This window comes from Xyrauchen texanus, chromosome 50 (genome assembly GCF_025860055.1).
Source record: "Xyrauchen texanus isolate HMW12.3.18 chromosome 50, RBS_HiC_50CHRs, whole genome shotgun sequence".
In the NCBI taxonomy this organism is placed as follows: Eukaryota; Metazoa; Chordata; class Actinopteri; order Cypriniformes; family Catostomidae; genus Xyrauchen; species Xyrauchen texanus.
The window spans coordinates 6,110,573-6,129,712 of record NC_068325.1 but is presented as its reverse complement, the minus strand read 5'-3'; the positions used below and the strand labels follow the sequence as shown (position 1 = coordinate 6,129,712).

General features: G+C 39.0%; 1 protein-coding gene across 3 annotated transcripts in view; it reads right to left on the bottom strand.

Moving 5' to 3' along the window:
- The window catches only part of LOC127641204 (poly(rC)-binding protein 4-like), a 108,398-nt gene that overhangs the window by 53,229 nt on the left and 36,029 nt on the right, over positions 1–19,140 (bottom strand). For all 3 annotated transcript variants that reach the window (XM_052124024.1, XM_052124025.1, XM_052124026.1), the window contains exons 2-3: positions 6,411–6,594; positions 3,805–3,828 (exon numbers count right to left, since the gene is read on the bottom strand). In XM_052124024.1, coding sequence (XP_051979984.1) covers positions 3,805–3,828; positions 6,411–6,518 — 132 coding nt within the window. In that variant the 5' untranslated portion in view covers positions 6,519–6,594. The remainder of the gene's footprint in view (positions 1–3,804; positions 3,829–6,410; positions 6,595–19,140) is intronic.

Sequence of the window (19,140 nt, the reverse complement as noted above, 5' to 3'; positions counted from 1 at the left end):
CAAATGTAATATGTTGCTCACTCTGTCTGAGGTCTGTTTTGCTTATGATTTACTATTCAACTTCATTGCTTTCTCCTGAAGATGCATTACTAATAAATTCAAGGTCACGCCCCTCTACCAAAAATATCTCTAATGGAGATTTTGTGATGGAGAACCCCCAGTAACAGCACAGATTTAGTCTTAGTCTGTGTTTAATCTATGTCAAGGAAACAAAGCATCTGTGTATTGATTTCATTGTGTGGAGATATACACCATATCTCTTTGTTCATTTGACTGTGCTTCTGAGAAAACCCAAGACAACAGGGGATGTCAAAACCACAGCAGAGTGTCATTTAGCTAAAATGAGCTAATCGGAACGTGATCAAGCATTATTGGGTCATTATTCCATAAATGTCATTCAAAAGCCTTGGGAGAGCTGCATATGATTACGATGAGAGAGCAAAATATTCTAATTAGTCTGCTGAAACTGTGGCATAAATCAATGTATCAAACAGATGAGAGGGCTTTTTATCTTCTTTTTGATTAAGGAATGTTACACTTTGATTAAGGAATGTTACTCTGAAGTACACTAAACATACTCTTGCTTTGTTGTTTAGATATGCAAATTTGAGAAACCACTTAAGGACAAGGAAATTGAACACTTTATTTATGTTTATTTCTTTTTGTGCATGTTGAAACCTTTGTAAGTGTGGCTATTGCTTTAGGATGTGTTCATAAAGGCATATTTGTAGCATTGGAGACCCTGTGGAGCTGAAGCACAGTTTGCATTCTTCTATCTGGCTGTTGTTCTGAGCATACTGGGGCCTCAAATCTGGAAAAGGCCCAGAGACCTATTAGCAGGCCGGTTCTGAAGAGAGCGCCTTTACGTCACAAGAGATTTATTTGCAGCCAAGAAAATGCCAACATCTGTGTGTGTGTGTGTGTGTGTGTGTGTGTGTGTGTGTGTGTGTGTGTGTGTGTGTGTGTGTTTTTGTAGCTCCAGGGCCTAGAGTTGGCCAATGCTGGAAGAAATAACATAAAATCATCTCATCACTATCTGACATACTGTTTACAAATCATTGTGACATCTACATTGGGTCTCTCTGAGAGATTGTGCCATGTTTGGACAATTGCACTTGCTCTAGGGATAAACAGTGGTAGCTGTAGGATTTAACAACCTAATACATCCAGATCATTAATACGTTTGATGTATGACTCATCGCATTTAACAAGCCAATTGGAACATCATCTCTTGTAGCTAAACGTACTGTTGATTTTTAAAATCTGGGATTCTGTTTTTTTAAAGGAAATTTCCGTTATTATTTACTCACACTCAAGTTACTCCAATCCCATACAAATTTATTTCTATCATGAAACACAAAAGATGACTTTTTCAAGAGTAAGTTCTTTCAATTTAATGAAAGTCAAAGGGGACTGTCAAGCTCCAAAATGAAAACACAAGCATGATAGATGTATCATAAAAGACAGAATAAAATATTATAAAATGTACCATAAAAGTATCATAACAGACCTGAAATGTAGTTCTTAATTCACTGATAATCTGTCCCTCTACTGATATGTGATACTGATATAATACAATGTAAAATGTGGAAGCGTGTCAAAGTCTGTGAAATTTGTAAATAACCTTGTAAATTTCAGTCTGTTCATTACAAAATGTATCATATGGCTTCAGAGGACTTGGAATACAGCACATAAGTGACATGTACTACTCTCACAGAACTTTTAAGGTGATTTTTTGAGCTTGACCAAAGCACACTGCAAAAAACAAACAAAAGGAAATTAATAAATACATTCTTCTTTTCACGTCGGAGCCTGTCAATCCGTCTTTTAAATTTGACCACATTTATATCCACATCAGCGATTTACGTAATTGTTTGGTTAATACTTTATTTCCGAAAAAATTTAAAAACCTCTATAAAGGTTTAAATGCTCCATAGAGTATGTATCTATTTAGAATATGAAACATGAAAATTAAACATGTCTCGTATTTTTTTTCTTCTTCTTTAAACATGTGCTACCTCTGCTTTATAAATGTAACATTATTATTATTATTAATAATCCTGAATTATTTACAGGACTTTCACCTGTTTGTAGGCTATATTAATTTTATTTGTATTTTTTGACATTTCACAATTTGCATGACACCTCCTGCCTGTTTCAAGCAGATTTTAATATCAGAAATACCAGGAGAAACCACAGTTAACAACATATTCCGCAGTTAATGTAGCCTACAAATTTAGCTTCATCTGGTAAGAAAATTTAGTACAAATTTAGCTTCATCTGGTATATATATATATATATATATATATATATATATATATATATATATATTTGTAAATAACAGTTGTACAATGATAATAATAATAATAATAATAAATGTAGCGGCAAGCAGTAATGACGGGCCCAAGCACCATGGATCCATGTCTTCCCTGTGGCTTTCGGAAAACAATGCAAGGTGGACACATGCATTTGGTGGTTGACATTATTCTAAACAATTTTGAAGCAATTCATGTAAACATAAAACACCCTTCAAGATATAAAAAATGTCTACAAAAAGCGTCTACAATGTATTGGCATGATATTGCAAAAAATGTGGTGCCAGTCACATTAATCTACTAGGAGGAGTATTTAAAAGTTAAGGGCCTGCAATTTTCAAAATATTCACATTTAATCCAAAATGGTTGACTTCCTGTTTGGGTGGAGCTAGTGACATTTTTTCTGGCTTGATAAGAACAATATATGTAGCAACTTTGGTGACTGCAGAAGAAACTGACCCCACCACTTTAGTTAAAAGTTGGCATTACAGAGCTCCCCAGCCACGCCCATGTGTTAACTTTTGCCCAGCCCTAATGGCCGACAACACTGATGTGTGTGTAAATTTTTCACGCATGTTAAGTACCCCAAAAGTACCGAAAACCTTGAAAAGAAGAAGAATCCTTTAAAGAACAATAGGGCATTCGCAATTTCAGTGCTTGGGCCCTAATAATCCTTGCAAGAACAATAGGGTATCTGCACTTTCAGTGCTTGGACCCTAATAATATTATAATAAATTACAATATAATATTTTCTTGTGAAAAAAAATAGAAAAACAAAATTACATTAAAAGTATCATAAAAGAAAGAATAAAATATCATAAAAGTATCATAACAGACCTGAAATGCAGTTCTAAATTCACTGATAATCTTTCCCTCCACTGATATGGACTACAAAAATGGCACACTGACACAAAATGGAGTAAGGTCCAGGACCCTATTCTTACTCCCGGGTTTTGCAATGTGGAAGTAAACAATTGCAGGGTAAACTTCAAAAGCAGAGAATGGGAGTGAATGCCTTTAAACCCTCTAAAAATTGGACCCATTCACTTGCATTGTACTTAAATAGATTTGTTCTTGTTATAAGCATTACAGGTACAAAATTTGGTTAAATATCTCTGAAAACATGACAAAATATCTTATTTTGTTTTGCTGCTCAAGTAAATGCAGCTACTCTTTTCCCCTTTTAGGATGTTTAGACATTTTACTAGAAAGTTTTTAGTTTTTTTCATCAGTGCAGTCCCTATTTACTTTCCTTACATGGAAAAGAGCAGCCAAGGTCTTCTGTTCGTAAGAAAGAAAGTCATATGGGTTTGGAGCGACATGACAGGGTGAGTAAACAATTACAGAATTTGAATTTTTGTAACGTATATGAGATGGCACTTTGAACAATCTAATACAGAGAACAAATGAAACCTAATAACAACAATACATCAGGACACAAACTCAAGACGCATCCAACAGATCTCAACAGGAACAAAGATTCACTCACCTTGCCAATGATGCTGCCAACCTCCTGTGAAAAGAGAAAAGACATAGCAAATATCAGCTTATTGTGTAGCGAGTGCAATCCCCAGTCATCTGTCAGTGGATTTTGGATCCATAATAAACCAGGACCCTGCAGGCCTGCAGCATTCCCTCTCTATTAACTATAACAGTATGTGCATTTTAGTTTTTGAATCGCATGCATAAAATGTCTCTATTAACTGTTAGATATAATTGAAATAGGTGTCTTGTGAAATCACATATGTCTCTGTAACAGCCCTAGATTCTGTAATCAGCAAAGACGAGTCAGCGGAAATTTTTAGCCAATCAGAAACCTATCCAATCCTTTTGCGCATTCGGGATTGCTGACATGTCTTTGGGAGAGTGGGGTTCTGGAAAGAAGGCATGTTAGCAAAATGGCGAAAGTTTGTAAAATGGCCGAAACTGCTGACAGCACCTTAAGTATGAACAAAAACGCAGTTCGTAACGGTCGTAAATCTGATTCGACATGCGGATTTACAAGAGTGCTGATATACAGTCTATCAGCACTGGGATGCTTCACTGTTTGTATCACTCTGATTTTCCATGTACGTGGCTTTCCAAATAGTGGTAGGGATTTTTATAAAATGTGGTCTTTGGAGGGGAGGGGTTGAAAGTTGAGAGGCAAAGCAAGATGTTATATATTAATAAGAATGAACATTTTTTTTCCTTTGGAATAACATACACCAATTTATCGTTCACAATAATAATGTTTAAGAAAGTAAAACAGTCATATTTCATGACTTCATGGGCTTGAAAAATGCAATGCACATTTTAGGAATGATTGTTGGGTAATTTTTGATTTGTGAAGTGTTACATCTGGAGAAAAAAGTCTGAAAGATGATGTCATATTACCCTGTTGTATTACCCTGTGACATCAGTTTCCAGAAAAGTTTTCAGTAAGGATATGTCTTTTGAGCTTTATGTAAAGAGATAAAGATCCCAAGAGCTGCAAAGAATGACAGGCATCGCTCTAATGTGAATGATGTCTGTGTTTATCATCAGTGAAAGTGTCTTTGAAAACATCAAATTGCAATCTGTTGATGGTGATGGAGAATTAACGTAAATTGGCACATAAATCATATCAATGTGGCAGTATATTAACAGTTCATTATGTCTCTGTGGGTTTTTCATGACTGTTTTTAACGACTTCATTTTTACTGGCATGCACATGTGAAAGCTTAAGAATTTATCGGCAAGTGGGATGAAATCCGTCATTGGCAGTTCAGCTCACAATTAAAAGCACATGTTGACAAGCTGATGGCATAGCAGTGCTATTAACTACCAGTTGTTTACTATCAACTTTGGCTATAATATCTGATTTAGGACTGGGTATATATTTCTGTCAGCTTTTTAATGTTATTTAATATACAGTATATATATATATATATATATATATATATATATCTTGATATAATCAAATGTATTTGTTCTGAAGTTTATTAAAATTGCTTTATAATCAGTAGATCCATCATTTCGACCAGTAACAACAAAACAATACAATTCTAGTTAAAAAATGATCAAGGCGTGTTTTCAACATTTATTTAATTTATCAATTTTTTTTTATTTATTAAATGAATGCAAGAAATAATATTATAAAAAAATAGAACATGCACCAATTTTACAATACATACGGATGGACCCACTTTAAATTAGGCTTTTTTTTCATTAGGTTTTACATACAAAGTAAAATGTTCTCCAAAACAGATGAGGTTTTTAAGGTTAATGCTCTATTGAGTTTCAAATCAACAAAACCAACCACCCAACCCTAAACCTTAAACCTAAACCCAGAGACGTTGCAACTGAGTAGGCAAACCTGGCAATTGCCTGGGGCCCCGAGCAGGAAGGGGGCCCCCTCAAGGATGGGTGATTACATTGGACCACAGAACCCCCTTAAATTATTTGATGGCACAAGACACAGCAATGACACGTCCTGAACCCCCCTGAAGGTGCCCCCATGCTATGAGCTTGCTGTCAAAATGTTTGTCGTTTTAGAGCGGCATTTCGTCAGCTTTTAGTCAGGGCGGTCATTTCGGGGGTTTGGGGGGGGTCACAAGGTCCCTTCTGCTTGGGGCCCCCAGAGTCTCTAGAAACGCCCCTGCCTAAACCTAACTAGTTGTGTCATAGGAAGCAAACCTGAAATGAAAAATATAATTGCTGAAGCAACGTCGTTTTGTGGTGCTACTTTGACACTTTCGACCAATGTGTAAACTCCAATGCTCTTCAGGACACCTGGTCTTTTACAAGTGAAATGCTTTATCAATTGAGCTACTGTGTAATTTGATCAAGTTTGAACAAGCTCGCAAATGTAGTTGATTATTTAATGCAAGCGTTAAAATGTATTGCTTTACAAGTCATGCATTAGTAAGTGTTTAGATGTCATAAGATAGCAGTATGTGAGGAACAGGGTGAAAAGTAATTGTTAATCAACTGATAATCTGCAGTTTTACTCTTAATTTGTGTGAACATATTTTGAAATATACAGGTAGAATTCCTTTCCCCATAAATATTCAGTGTCATCTCTCACTGTATTAGCTATTTAAAAGTTGAACGCTTGCTTGTGAGTGTGTTTACCTTGCCATGCATGAGCAGTCGGAGCGTTAGAGTGACGTTCATGCCTCCATCTCCAAAATCCTGCTCACAATTCATCCTGACGTGGGAGTCAAGCCCAGGGAGACGCATGAAAGATGCTCTACGGATGATGGAATGGGCGGGGAGGATGGGGGGGAGTCAGGACTCTCTCCTTCCACTTACCTTTCTGAAACGACAAGACAACAAATATACAATGTCAACAACCTATTGTAATGCTTAACTTTTCAGTTTTATTCTGTGCCACTTTTGGGCAATTTATTTAAAGAGACAGTAAACAGAGGTCGGGAAATCATGCATAGTAGAGAGAGAGAAGAGGATCTGGGAATGTCACAAGAACAGCCCACTACACTTGGTGCTACTACTCAAATGACCAAAAACATTTTTAAGAGGAGTGGAGAGATGACATAACCAAATACTGTGGAGGCGTGCCAGCATTTGTTTGACTTGACAGGAGTCTGTGTGTCTCCCAGCGGTAAATTAGTAGATCTGTGATGAGCCATGTCATCTGTTTTTATATGCGAAGTATTCAGTTGTTAAGCAAGGACACGCACATCTGTGACGTGACACAGATTCAACAATGCCTCAGCAGCTGAATGATGACAATGTGGTGTTTTGTTACAGCAGCATACAGATCGCAAACCACAGCCAGTATCACCAATTTAGCCACTAGCACAAAGAAGAAGGTACAACCGGAAGAAAAGTTCTCACTGAAATGGTTCCTGCTGAGTGTTTTTTTTGGTTAGAGGAAATTGCTGGTTTTGTGTACGCCATACCTCTCTGAAAGAAACACATCATGCCCTATTAAGAAATGTAGTGAAATTGTCATTGGAAACATACAAAACAGCAAATATCAGAAGTAGTTTATTTTTTATCATAAATAGCCAGGAAAGAAGGAAGGATGGGTACAAAGAAAACAAATTGGAAGGAAGGAAAATAGGATAGGAGGGAGGGAGGAATGAAGGAAGGAGGAAGGAAGGAAAGAAGGAAGGAATAAAGGAAAAAAGATGGAAGGAAGGTTAGAAAGAAAAAAATGGAAGGAGGAAAGTCAAGATAGGAGGGAGGGAGGCAAGAATGAAGGGAGGGAGGGAGGGAGGGAGGAAGGAAGGAAAGAAGAAAGAAAGGAATGAGGGAGGAAGAAAGGAAATTTGGAAGGAAGGAATGAAGGAAGGTTAGAAAGTAAAAAATTGGAAGAAAGGAATGAATGAAGGAAGGAAGGTTAGAAAGAAAAAATTGGAAGGAAAAAAGGATAGGAGGGAGGGGGTAAAGAAGGAAGGAGAGAATAAAGGAAGGAATGAGGGATGGAGGTTAGAAAGAAAAAAATTGGAAGGAATGAAGGAAAGTTAGAAAGAAAAAAATGGAAGGAGGAAAGGAAAGACGGGAGGGAGGGAGGGAGGAAGAGAGGAATGAAGGAAGAAAGGAAGGGAGGGAGGTTAGAAAGAAAGAAGGATCAGACCAAAATTGCAATCAAGCCTTCTTAGCGTACCAGATTTCCATCAGCTTCTAAATGTCGAGAAATTTGCTAGAATTTAAAAACTGATTGGCAAGTTTTTTAAATTCTTCAAGGTGATTTAAATAAGTTCTTGGCTCTAATGTGACATTCATGTGGAATAATAGAGGAAATGCTATGGCAGCATGATAATGACTTCTAATAGCAAACAATACAACATCTGCTTGCCACCCAAAAATCCAGCCTCTGTGCGCTCTCTAAACCCACCGTTGTTGCAGCTGTTGAAAACTCAATTACAAGTGTGGATGTGTTTGTTTAGATAACATCATAAGCCATCCAAGATTTCAACATGTCTTCAAAATCAGTTGGGGCACCAAAAATGTAGGTCATAAATCTATAAAGCTAAGCAGAGTCACATAAGAGGAATCGGAAAGAACACTGGGTGTGAAGGCGTTTGACAGTGTGTTATTTGGATAGTCATGTCCACAGGTAGTGGTGATACTGGTGTGTGCGTGCATGTCATTAGTGCAAAGTGACCTTTACTTGCACCTGTCTCATTTTTTACTTCCCTCAAGGCGATCCACCAACCAATTAGAAGAAGAGACAGAGCGAGGAAAGAGAGAGAGAGATGGTGCCTAGTGGTTTACACCTGTAGTCACCGTGATTTCGCTAAGAATTAGGATATGTTCTATCTTGGTCCATGTTGGTCCTGGAACAACATTCCTGTCACACAAACATCCTAACCAGTCCTCACTTTAATCCCTGAACCTACAGGAAAAAATCAAAGGGAATTATAGGTTTGATAACAATGTTACCACAATTTTAAGCCTAAACATAATCTCATGTTTGCATACCACAGTTTAAATTTCTGCCCGACTAGATTTTCCGCCATTTGGAATTTTCTGAAAAACCTCCTTTTTTTAACTCCTAGACTGTATGTCCGATTTGCATGAAATGTGTTGTGTATCATCTAGAGACACAGGGAACAAAACGTTTTTGAATAGCGCTCCAACAAATTTGACAGTGAGCATGCAAAAATGGATGTGAACATATATCTTTGTAACTCTTTGGCATATTAACACAAAACTTGGTACATACAGTATCATAGCCATCATGTCTTCAGGGTACCTGCATCGTTTTGGCACAGTGTTACCTAGTGGTCAGGAGATATGAAAAAATGGCTATTTTTTTTATAACTTCTGAATAGTTTGGCCTAAAATTATTAGGCTGGTCTCTTTAGATTCCTTGTGGCATAACAAGTCGAATGATAGCCAATTTTCCTATGTCGGCCATTTTGGGGGTCGGCCATTTTTAATTTTGCCGTAAAATGCTGTATTTTACAAGCACATTGTCATGTCGTTACGAAACTCTGTATGCATCATCAGCAATATGCCTTGATGGTACCTACAAAGATTTGGGGCAGCGGCACCTTGTGGATAAAAGTTATAATGAAATAAACAAACTGCTTTTAACGTTTGATTATTTTGGACTTTTGTCCTGTCACTGCTCTCTTTAGATTCCCTGGGTAATGCTGCATATGCTGATATCAAATTTGCCATGGTCGGCCATAATTCCTATCCGCTATTTTGAATTGAAAACCTCCTTTTTTTAACTACTCCTAGGCTGTAAGTCTGATTTGCACGGAATTTGTCATGTATCATCAAGGGACACCCACAACAAAAAGCTATCAAAAGCTTTTCGATAGACAAAATGGTCGCCAAAGAGCATCTGAGGCTTCTTTGTGTGTGTCATAACGACCACACCCGACCTTACTAAGCAAACTTGGTGACTGTGCCACCTATTGTTCAAAAGTTATAATTAATTGTATTTTAATTTGAGCAATTCTATCTATGTTTTGTATGCTGCTTTACTTAAAGTCAAGTGACACTTCCGTACATGTCCTTAGTGTTCTTGGCCCCATAACTGCTGCTTGCAGCTATGACTAAAATGATTAAAATAGATAAATATTTGATTTGAGCCCATTTGATCATTTATTAACACTGAGAAATACCAGACTACCTTGTGTGTCCTTAGCTTTTTCGCACATGTAACTTGATATTGACCGCATGCAATGAGCTAGTTCTCCCAAATGGCCGAGATCTGAGTGCATTTCAGAGTACAGCGTGAGATCAATACTTTCTCTTGCATTGACATAGAGGCACCTGCCCTCATGCTGGGAGTCTTTGAATATGAACACAAACTCAGGATTTATTCAAAGCATCTGTATGCAGCCAGGCGTGTTGGGTCACAGCAGAGCGCTGCTATTTGCATTGGTCTGTATCTCGCTCTCTCTCTCTCTCTCTCTCTCTCTCTCTCTTTCTCCGTGTTTAACGCGTAGCTCAAATACACACCCTACCAGTCAAGGCCGTACACGCTAATGTGTCAGTTCACTGTATCCCCCCTTCACCCGTCAACATTCATAATGGTGCATTCCATGAATACAAGCACTGTTACAGGAAACCACCAGTGCCCCAGACAGACCCTAATGATCACTAGAGCCTTGATGAACACTTGGGCATTTTATTACTGCATTGTGTGGCATTTTTTTACATGCCTTAGTTATTTAAAGGAGCCATATCCTACAATTTATCATCGTAATTTAGGCCTAAACATAGTCTACACAAGTACGTGAATGCAGACGCCAACTTCACAAGCTCAGTTTTTGTGTTTTGCTCCAAAACGTGACAGACCTCAGTTCATAACACAACGCAAGTATGCGTTATATTCTCAGTGTTGCAAGGAGCACTGTAGTGCATTTTGCAACTGAACTTTAAGACTTACACCGCAATTTTTTTTGTCTTATTTTCTACTTTTCTTTAAGTATAGCTTGCAGCGGTAGTCACATCACCACACACAGTCTCTATTTAAATTCGGCAGAGTGTAGAGGTGCAACATGCCTCAGCTTTGACAGGGCCTTGCCATTGCACAGACAAAACAAGATCATGTAGTTTTGCCTTTCCTCCCTCCACCCACTCCATCCATCCGCATGTCTATCCCTCCCTCTCCTTCCATCACTCATTCTGCGCTCGTGATCACTATAATTATGCTGAGTGGGGTAGCAGGGGCGTTCAAGAGCTCTCCAAAGAACCCGAGTTCTCCACTCTGAAGTGTGCTTGCTTGAGTACAAAGCAGACAGACTCGATTTACACTGATTTCTTGCATCACAATCATACATTATTACGTTTTGTTATGATAATTGCTAGTGCCTTGGCATCTCCGCAACTGATGCCGTAAGAGGCTCTGGTAAACTGCAAGAGGGTGTGTGTTAGGGATAAATTTCTCATGATAGGCGGATTTTCTGATTGCTATCTTTTCCGAGTCAATTTCCTCGCTGACAGCTGCAACAACTTAAAGGTCAATAAATGCAATCACAAGACCCTGAGGAAAAGATAATGCAATGTTATCAGGGAGTAGAGAGTGATTATACTTTAAAAGACTTCAGGTGTGTTAGCATAATTACAGTGTTGCTTAGGGTGTTGGAGGGATTTTAAGAAAAAAATGAATTCTGCCATTATTTATTCACCATGATGCACGCTATTATTTTGTTATTTGGAACACAGAAGGAGAATTGTTTAAGGAATTTTAAGCAAATTCGCCACCTTTAATTTCAAAAGCAAATGAGCTATGCAGCAAACTTGCGGCAAATTTGTAGCGTTATAGCAGCTTGCCTATCAATTGTGATTTTATTTATCTAATTTGTACTTTATTTCTTTGTGACTTGATTTCTGACAACTGTTACGTTATATCTGTCAATTTTGTGTTTATTTTATATCACGCAATTTTGACTTATCGCAATTGCGTGATATAAACCACATTTCGAGTTTTTGTCTCATAAGTATAATCTAAAGTTGCAATTGCAATGAATAGTTTAAACTCACAATTATGACTTTATTTTTTGCAATTGTGATTTTTGGGTGAACTATCCCTTTAACTGAGAGTTTATGTGGGTTGACTTTAAGCACACACTGAAGTGACAGTACTTTTGTTGCAGTGATAGTATTTACTCTCTCACTTCATTTCTTTACGTCCTTCTCTCTTGGTCTCCACAGAGTGCTGAGTGCGCAGTGCAGGGAGACGTTTGCTTTGTAAAAGCAGTGCTGCTGAATGACTGACAGCTAAACAGCATTGGTGACCTTGGCCGCCGAGGGGCGTGGGTCGTCAGAGATTTATGTGACAGGTCTGAAAACAACTCGGCAAAAGAAAATGGACTGTTCGGCTAGAGAGGGAATTCAACATGCTTCTGACGACACCTCAACACCACAAGTGGCAAATGTGCAGTGATGCACACAGGAAGAGCCAAGAAGAGAATGGAACTGTTAAAAGCTGCACAACACAAACAGAAAGAGATTCCCACATTTAAAATGACCAAACTGAGGGTTTGTTTGTACCTTGTACAGGAGCTATATCTACATGCGTTCATTACGATCGCAAAATTCTGGCCTGTTAATAGTTCCTAGAATATCAAAATCCACAAAAGGAGGTAGATCCTTTTCATATTTGGCTGCTAAACTATGGAATAGTCTCCCTAACACTGTTCGAGATGCAGACACACTCCCTCAGTTTAAGTCTAGACTAAAGACTCATCTATTTAGCCAGGCATACACCTGATTTATCCTTTAACCCACAATTAGGCTGCTTTGGTTGGGTCTGCTGGAACCAGGAACCAAAAACATCGATCATGATTTATAACTCTGCAATAAATTTAGTGGCATCTATGCTTATATTATTTTATTTGTTTCCCTGTCTCAACCTCGGGACTCCTGTCCTGAGGTCACCAGAACCGGCTGGATCCAGCACCATTCCTGCTTCGTGTTGGACGGCACTGCTTACGTGTCGCTGAATGATGATGACTAAATGCAGCCGGTGCCAGCCAAAAATCACTTCAGTCTGTTAGGATGGACTTCAGAGGATGGACTGAGGCCAACTCCAACCATAAGACATGGGATACATCATATGCCATTGCCTGAACCTTGGATTTAGGATGGACTACATCGAACCTCACTGAAATTACCGGCCAGGTTGAAATGCGTTTCACATCCCTGATCTCTGCCTGCATCCCCTCTGTCTATTTATGGACTACGCTCTTAAAATGGAATACATAGACCATCAATTGCCAACAAAAGCCTTCATCAGCCAATTAACAAGGACAATTGCATCTATGTGAACTTCTGCAGTTAATTCAGGATGGACTTCAAAGACATTGGTCATTAATCTTACATTTCAAACAAAATCGATGTTTAATGATGACTTTAACTATAAGTAAGTAATATTTACATTATATTCATGATGTTAGCCAGAGGGGAACTGGCCCCCACAGTGAGTCTGGTTTCTCTCAAGGTTATTTTTCTCCATTAATCAACATCTTATGGAGTTTTGTGTTCCTTGCCACAGTGAGTCACATTGCTCACTGGGGTTATTAATACAATTATTATTGAATTACTTATTTTTAAACACGATTAACAATCATATTTTATCTAATTACACAATGATGATTCATCAACATTAATAGTCTGTTAATGCCTGATCTCTGTAAAGCTGCTTTGAAACAATGTGTGTTGTGAAAGGCGCTATACAAATAAAATTGACTTGACTTGACATGTTCTCCTTACGAAAATCGAGAGTTCATGGCAAATTTGCCACAAACTTTTTTCACATGCAAATGAGCTTTGCATCAAACTCGCAGCAAATTGACCATTGTTGCCAATTAAAAGAAAACACAAACCACACCTAAAAGAAGAGAAGGAGCAAACATACTCCTGACCACAGATCAGTGACCAAGAGCTGCTTTCAAAAGCATTGAATCTGAGTTGCTGTTTACACAAGGACAGTGAGAGCAGAATGCTGGGTAATATTCAAATGCAGGACACCAAACATTTGAATTTAAGTTCTTTAAATGGCATTGTCAAGATCTACTGCAGCTATATGACATAAATAAATGGACTAGATTACAGGGTAAATATAATATCATTCTAAATTAAAACACCATAGTTTTTTGTTTCTTATTTTTTTTCTGTGGATCAGATACTATTGATTGTCTGCGCTCGAAATGACCTCTGCTGCCTTTACAGACTACAGACTACCGGTAACTAAGGACATTTGCTTAATGAATGCAGTCTTATCATGCACTGCATAAAGCAAAACAAAACCTGAATAAAACTGTAAAAAGAAAGGGATGTTTACCACATAAAACCTTAAGAATTAGCTAGCTACTTAAATGCTAATGCTAACAACAGTTGTATTGCCTTTGCTTATTCATATTAAATGTGTTTATCAGAGTATCATCCTATTTGGGTTTGTTGGTTTCTTGTTTGAATTTGTCCTTCAAAAGAGCAACAGCTATGTCACTTCATGCAGTTCCACCAACTAATTTACTGAGTGGACATTTTCCTTAACAAACACACCCTTGCCATGCACTGGATTAGTTTTAAAAGCAGAACAAAACTGCACACATGTTTAACTAGTAAAATCTAAAACCTTTACTTAGCTTAATTGCTAATGCTAACCACAGGTTTGTTGTTTTTGCATGTTCAATATTTGTGTTTGTCTAAATTTCATCCTATTTGCATTTTTTTTTCACCTCTGATGGGTGGCTGGATTTTGTGTACAAATCAGAAAGACTTCTTCTTTGGCTACCCTTACAAAAATCGAGAGTTCATGGTAAATTCAACACTGATCATTTTCACATGCAAATAAGCTTTGCGACAAATTGCAGCAAATTGGCCATTGACGCCAAAGGTTTGCCGGATATTTACCACTACTGGCGAAGAGCTGCCACCTAAAGTTCTTTTTAGCATTTTGCTCAATGAACATAACCTTATCATGCACCGCATAGAGCTAAAACAAACCTTAATATTAATGTAAAAAGAAACAGATGTTTACCACACATACCACAATCTAAACATTTAGCTAGCTACTTAGCACAAATACTGCAAACAACAGTTGTATTGTCTTTTGATTTTGCCTCTGATGTGTTTCTTGTGTTAGAATGTTTCCTACAAAACAAGCAATCAGATGAACATACTAATGTACCTTAATCATGCACTGCATAGCTCAAACAAAACAGAAAAAAAACTGTAAAAATATTTAGCTACTACTTAGTTTAAATGCATATGATAATGACTTTTTTATGCTAATGTCTTTAGAATTTGCCTCTGATGGGCTTCCTGTGTGAGGATGTCTCCTACAAAAGAGAAGCATCAGAACGACTTCTTTATGGCTTGTGCCGCCACTTAAATTACTACACCAGTAACCTGGTGGTGGAATTACAGGGTTAGCGCAGATCATACTCAAGTCGTGATTCAATCAGTCATCAGATGGATTATGATGTGCGTGAGAATAGCCCATGTGGTGAGGGTGAAGTGTGCCCATCCTGACCTCTAATGTAATCCCCATTGTTTGGCCATAAAAAGAAAGAACGACTCAGATGGCTGATTAGCATGTACATTTAAGAGCGGCCTGTAATTAACAATTTTCAGATCAGAATAGCTTTTTTCCACTTTTTTCTTTTTAAAGTAGAAAGGAATTACAAAGTTGTTTAAGGTTAATGTATCACACTCGGCCATAGAAAGTGGAACACGAGAAATAAAATTGTAATTTGAACAAAATTCAATCATAAGTTATAAATTTAAACACAAGACCACTAACAACATGCCCACGAATGAAAATCTATCCTACAATTGAGAAACCAGAAAGACTTCTTTGTGGCTAGCGCCATCACCTAAATGACCCTTCCATGCATCAGAATTACAGGGTTAGCTCAGATCACAGTCAAGTTGTGATTCAATTTTTTGATTATTGTCATACAAGTTCAGAGCAGTGTTTCCCAACCACTGTGCCTCGGCACACTAGTGTGCCATGAAAGATTGTCAGGTGTGCCTCTATTCCCCGATGGAGGGAACGAGACGTTGTGTCGATGTAGTGACACTAGGGGTCGCTCTTGAGACCCCTTGGCGAGTGTCATTTGCATGCCACTCCCCTGGACATATGGGTATAAAAGGAGCTGGAATGCCCACTCCCTTCAGGTTTTGTGCTGAGGAGCCGAGACAAGGTCTGGCCATTTCAGCAGCTAGTACAGTGTTGTGAAAAGAGAGACAAGACAGTAACCAAGACGTTCCCCTTCTATCACTCACTCAACGTTGTGTCGATGTAGTGACACTAGAGGTCCCTATAGAAAAACGCCACAACAGCTGAACCTTGTTAAGTGAACTGCTGATGATGGTGCAAGCAAGCTGCTGCGTGCGTAATAGCAGGAGCATCAGTCTGCATGTAACCTCCCTTGACGCCCCAAAAGACGTCATGTAGTTCCCCACGTCCCTGAGGGGGTTAACAAAGTAACTAGCATAGGAGCAGGCTGTGCCAGCCGTGGCCTTTTCTCTCTATGTTTTGTCTCCACAGAGTATTAGAATGTAAAAGACCCAGTGGAGACCACATCCTGCCCAAGAGGGGAGGTCAACATGTGGCAATACGACACATGGGCTCAGCAGCCACACATGGAAGAGGCATGGTTGTAGTTCTTGTACTGCGGAATATAAATAACAGGGGTTACCGGAGTAATCGCACATGTGAAGCACCTATCCCAGTACAGGGCATATTATACCCCCATAGTGGGGCTGGCTGCGAACTTCTCCGCCGAGTTTGCGAACCATAAGGCTAGGTAGGAAGGACATCCAGGGTCCACGACTTTGTGAACTCAAAAAGCGCACATTTTGGCTTCAGAGTAGGGGAAAGACGCTATATGCAAGCAATACACCTGGCCAGCTGTTCCGTATTACCAAACTTTACCTGTTCATACCTGACAAAACTCAGGACAAAACCGGCTCAACCCGGAGATTGTAAAATCTCACAAAGGTGTTGGGTGTAGCCCAACCTGCTGCCCTGCAGATGTCTGCTAGAGAGGTGCTATTGGCTATGGGCGTGTTCGCGGGGCCCTGGCTGCGTGTGCTCGGTGTCTGGTCGCTGTGACAACGGCATTTGTGAACACTGATTATGGAGTGAGGAACACCGACCCAAGGAGTGAGGAAACTGCTCTCTTTTTGACAATGTGGCAAACAAAAGAGAAAAGGAAACAAAGGATTTACCTCCCGGCCCTCCAGCGGGGGATGGAGAGTTCTGGATACCAGCTCCATAGCGGACATACACGGGTCGTCCATCTCAGGGGCACTTAGGAGCCTTCCGAGTCCTCGTGCCAGCCCGAGAGATGGGGGTGTCAGCTTCCTGTGGTGGGGGACTCTCAGTTTTAGCACTGTCGAAGCACCCAGGGGCGAAATCTGCACTTGTCGTGCAGAAGGAGAGAAAGCCACTGGAAATGTGCTGTATATCCAACAGCATACACTTCTTAAGAGGTGAATAGTACAGTAGTAGTATTCAGCTCGCTGATAATACAAACACTCAGCTCCAAAGAGAAAATCTGAATGGAGTGGGCATTTCAGCTCCTTTTATAACCGTATGTCCGGAGGAGTGGCATGCAAATTCCACTTGCCAATTCTCATTGGCCTTTCCTCAAAGAATGGGAAGTGTTCTGGGCTCTCAAGAGCGACCCCTGGTGTTACTACATCGACACACCGTTGAGTGAGTGACAGAAGGGGAACACTAGTTTGGCCTGGCTGGGAGACAGCTAAACCAACTAAGACCAGCAAACCACCTTAGGCTGGGTTAAGAAGGATTTTTCAGCAGGGGTCAGTCGGAATCCCCACTGTTTGGCCCTCAGATGTAAAATATAGATAGATGATTAGCGTGCATATTTAGATTACGCAGGCCTAAATTAGAAATGTTTTAACTAGTGCTGCTAGTATACAGTATGTGTCTGAAGATTTAAATGCTATTTTTTTTTAAAGCATCAGCTAAAATAAGCTATATTAATAATTTCAAAACTGTTGAGGCTAGCATACTCAACTATCTCAAGTGGAGCACTTAAACCCATAAGTAAAACTGTAGTTTTGCACATAATAAAAGTAGTGAACAATGCTAAACACATGGCCACTAATCCAACTGCTGCGACTAGCATATGTACATTTCAGCAAATTTCCTTAATGCTTAAACCTAACACTGGTCTACTCATAATTTTTTTTCTAATTTTGGTGAAAGATTCCAGCTGAGCATCGGTGACTAATTAAATTTGTTCAGTGATCTCAGACTCTGAGCAAAGCTCAAAGTACAAGGACTGGGTAGGTACTTAATGAGTAGAGGCAATAACCTGAAACAGGCCCTTTTTTATTTAATTAGATGCTCCACCAAGACACTTGAGTTATTTATCCTTTATTTCCACTTCTCTTTTATCTGCTCTCATCTCGTCAATCCACCGCCAGGCTGGTTTTCTCCACTTTTGCCAGGGTGAAGGTCACTGACCGAGAATACTGGCAGACGAAAATTACCTGGGCTTGCTTTCTCATTCCAATCCCAAGTTCTGAAGTGGCAAAGGATTACTTGCATACCCAAGAATGGCAGTGTAAATACAACAGAGATTGGAGAGTGGGACAAAAAAGACCACAGGAAAAACTTACTGGAGCTGGGGGCTGAGTTATTGGATTTTCAGAGTTTCAGAGCTCAAAACCAGTCTGTTTAATCAGCCATTTAGTTGGATATTCATAAGTGCTTCCTCTTGACTAAAGCCATACTACTTGAGCTTGTAATTGCAACAGTGCAATGTTGAGGAAGCTACTTTAAAACTGTAGCTTGTCAGACTACAATACTAAGCAGTTCAACAACAGTCAAATGACCTTTTTGTACATTACAAGACTAAGGTAGTAATATTTTGAAAATAAAGTAAAAATAACGAGATTAAGTGTAAGTGATCAAGTGATGGCAAAAGGACCTCTTGACACTATTTGTTGTACAAAACAATCCCAGTTGGCACTTGAGAGAAATCAAGTACTTTTTGATTTATTTACCACTGAAGCATGTCATGTCTTAACTATCACCAAAACGGCAAAACAAATTATACATGGCACTGATGAGGGACCGGTGCGGCTGGCCGTGGTGGGTCTGTCGACGATCTGCTTAAAATTCAAATAATTTTAACTTTGAACCTGTAGCCGCTGATCTTTTGAAGCATCATTTTATGATTACCAGACCTTTGAGATGAAGTATCATTACATAGGCACTGCCAGCGCTAAAAGCAAAGTTAAAAGTTCAGAGTACTAAACCTATGGGGACTCGTTTTTCAATTGGTCAACCTCCCACTTAGTCTTAATTTAATGTTACTTGAATTGGTGCTATTTTAGAGCGTTTCTAACTTTATACTGTGGAAGGCTTTGTTTGGAAAAAGTT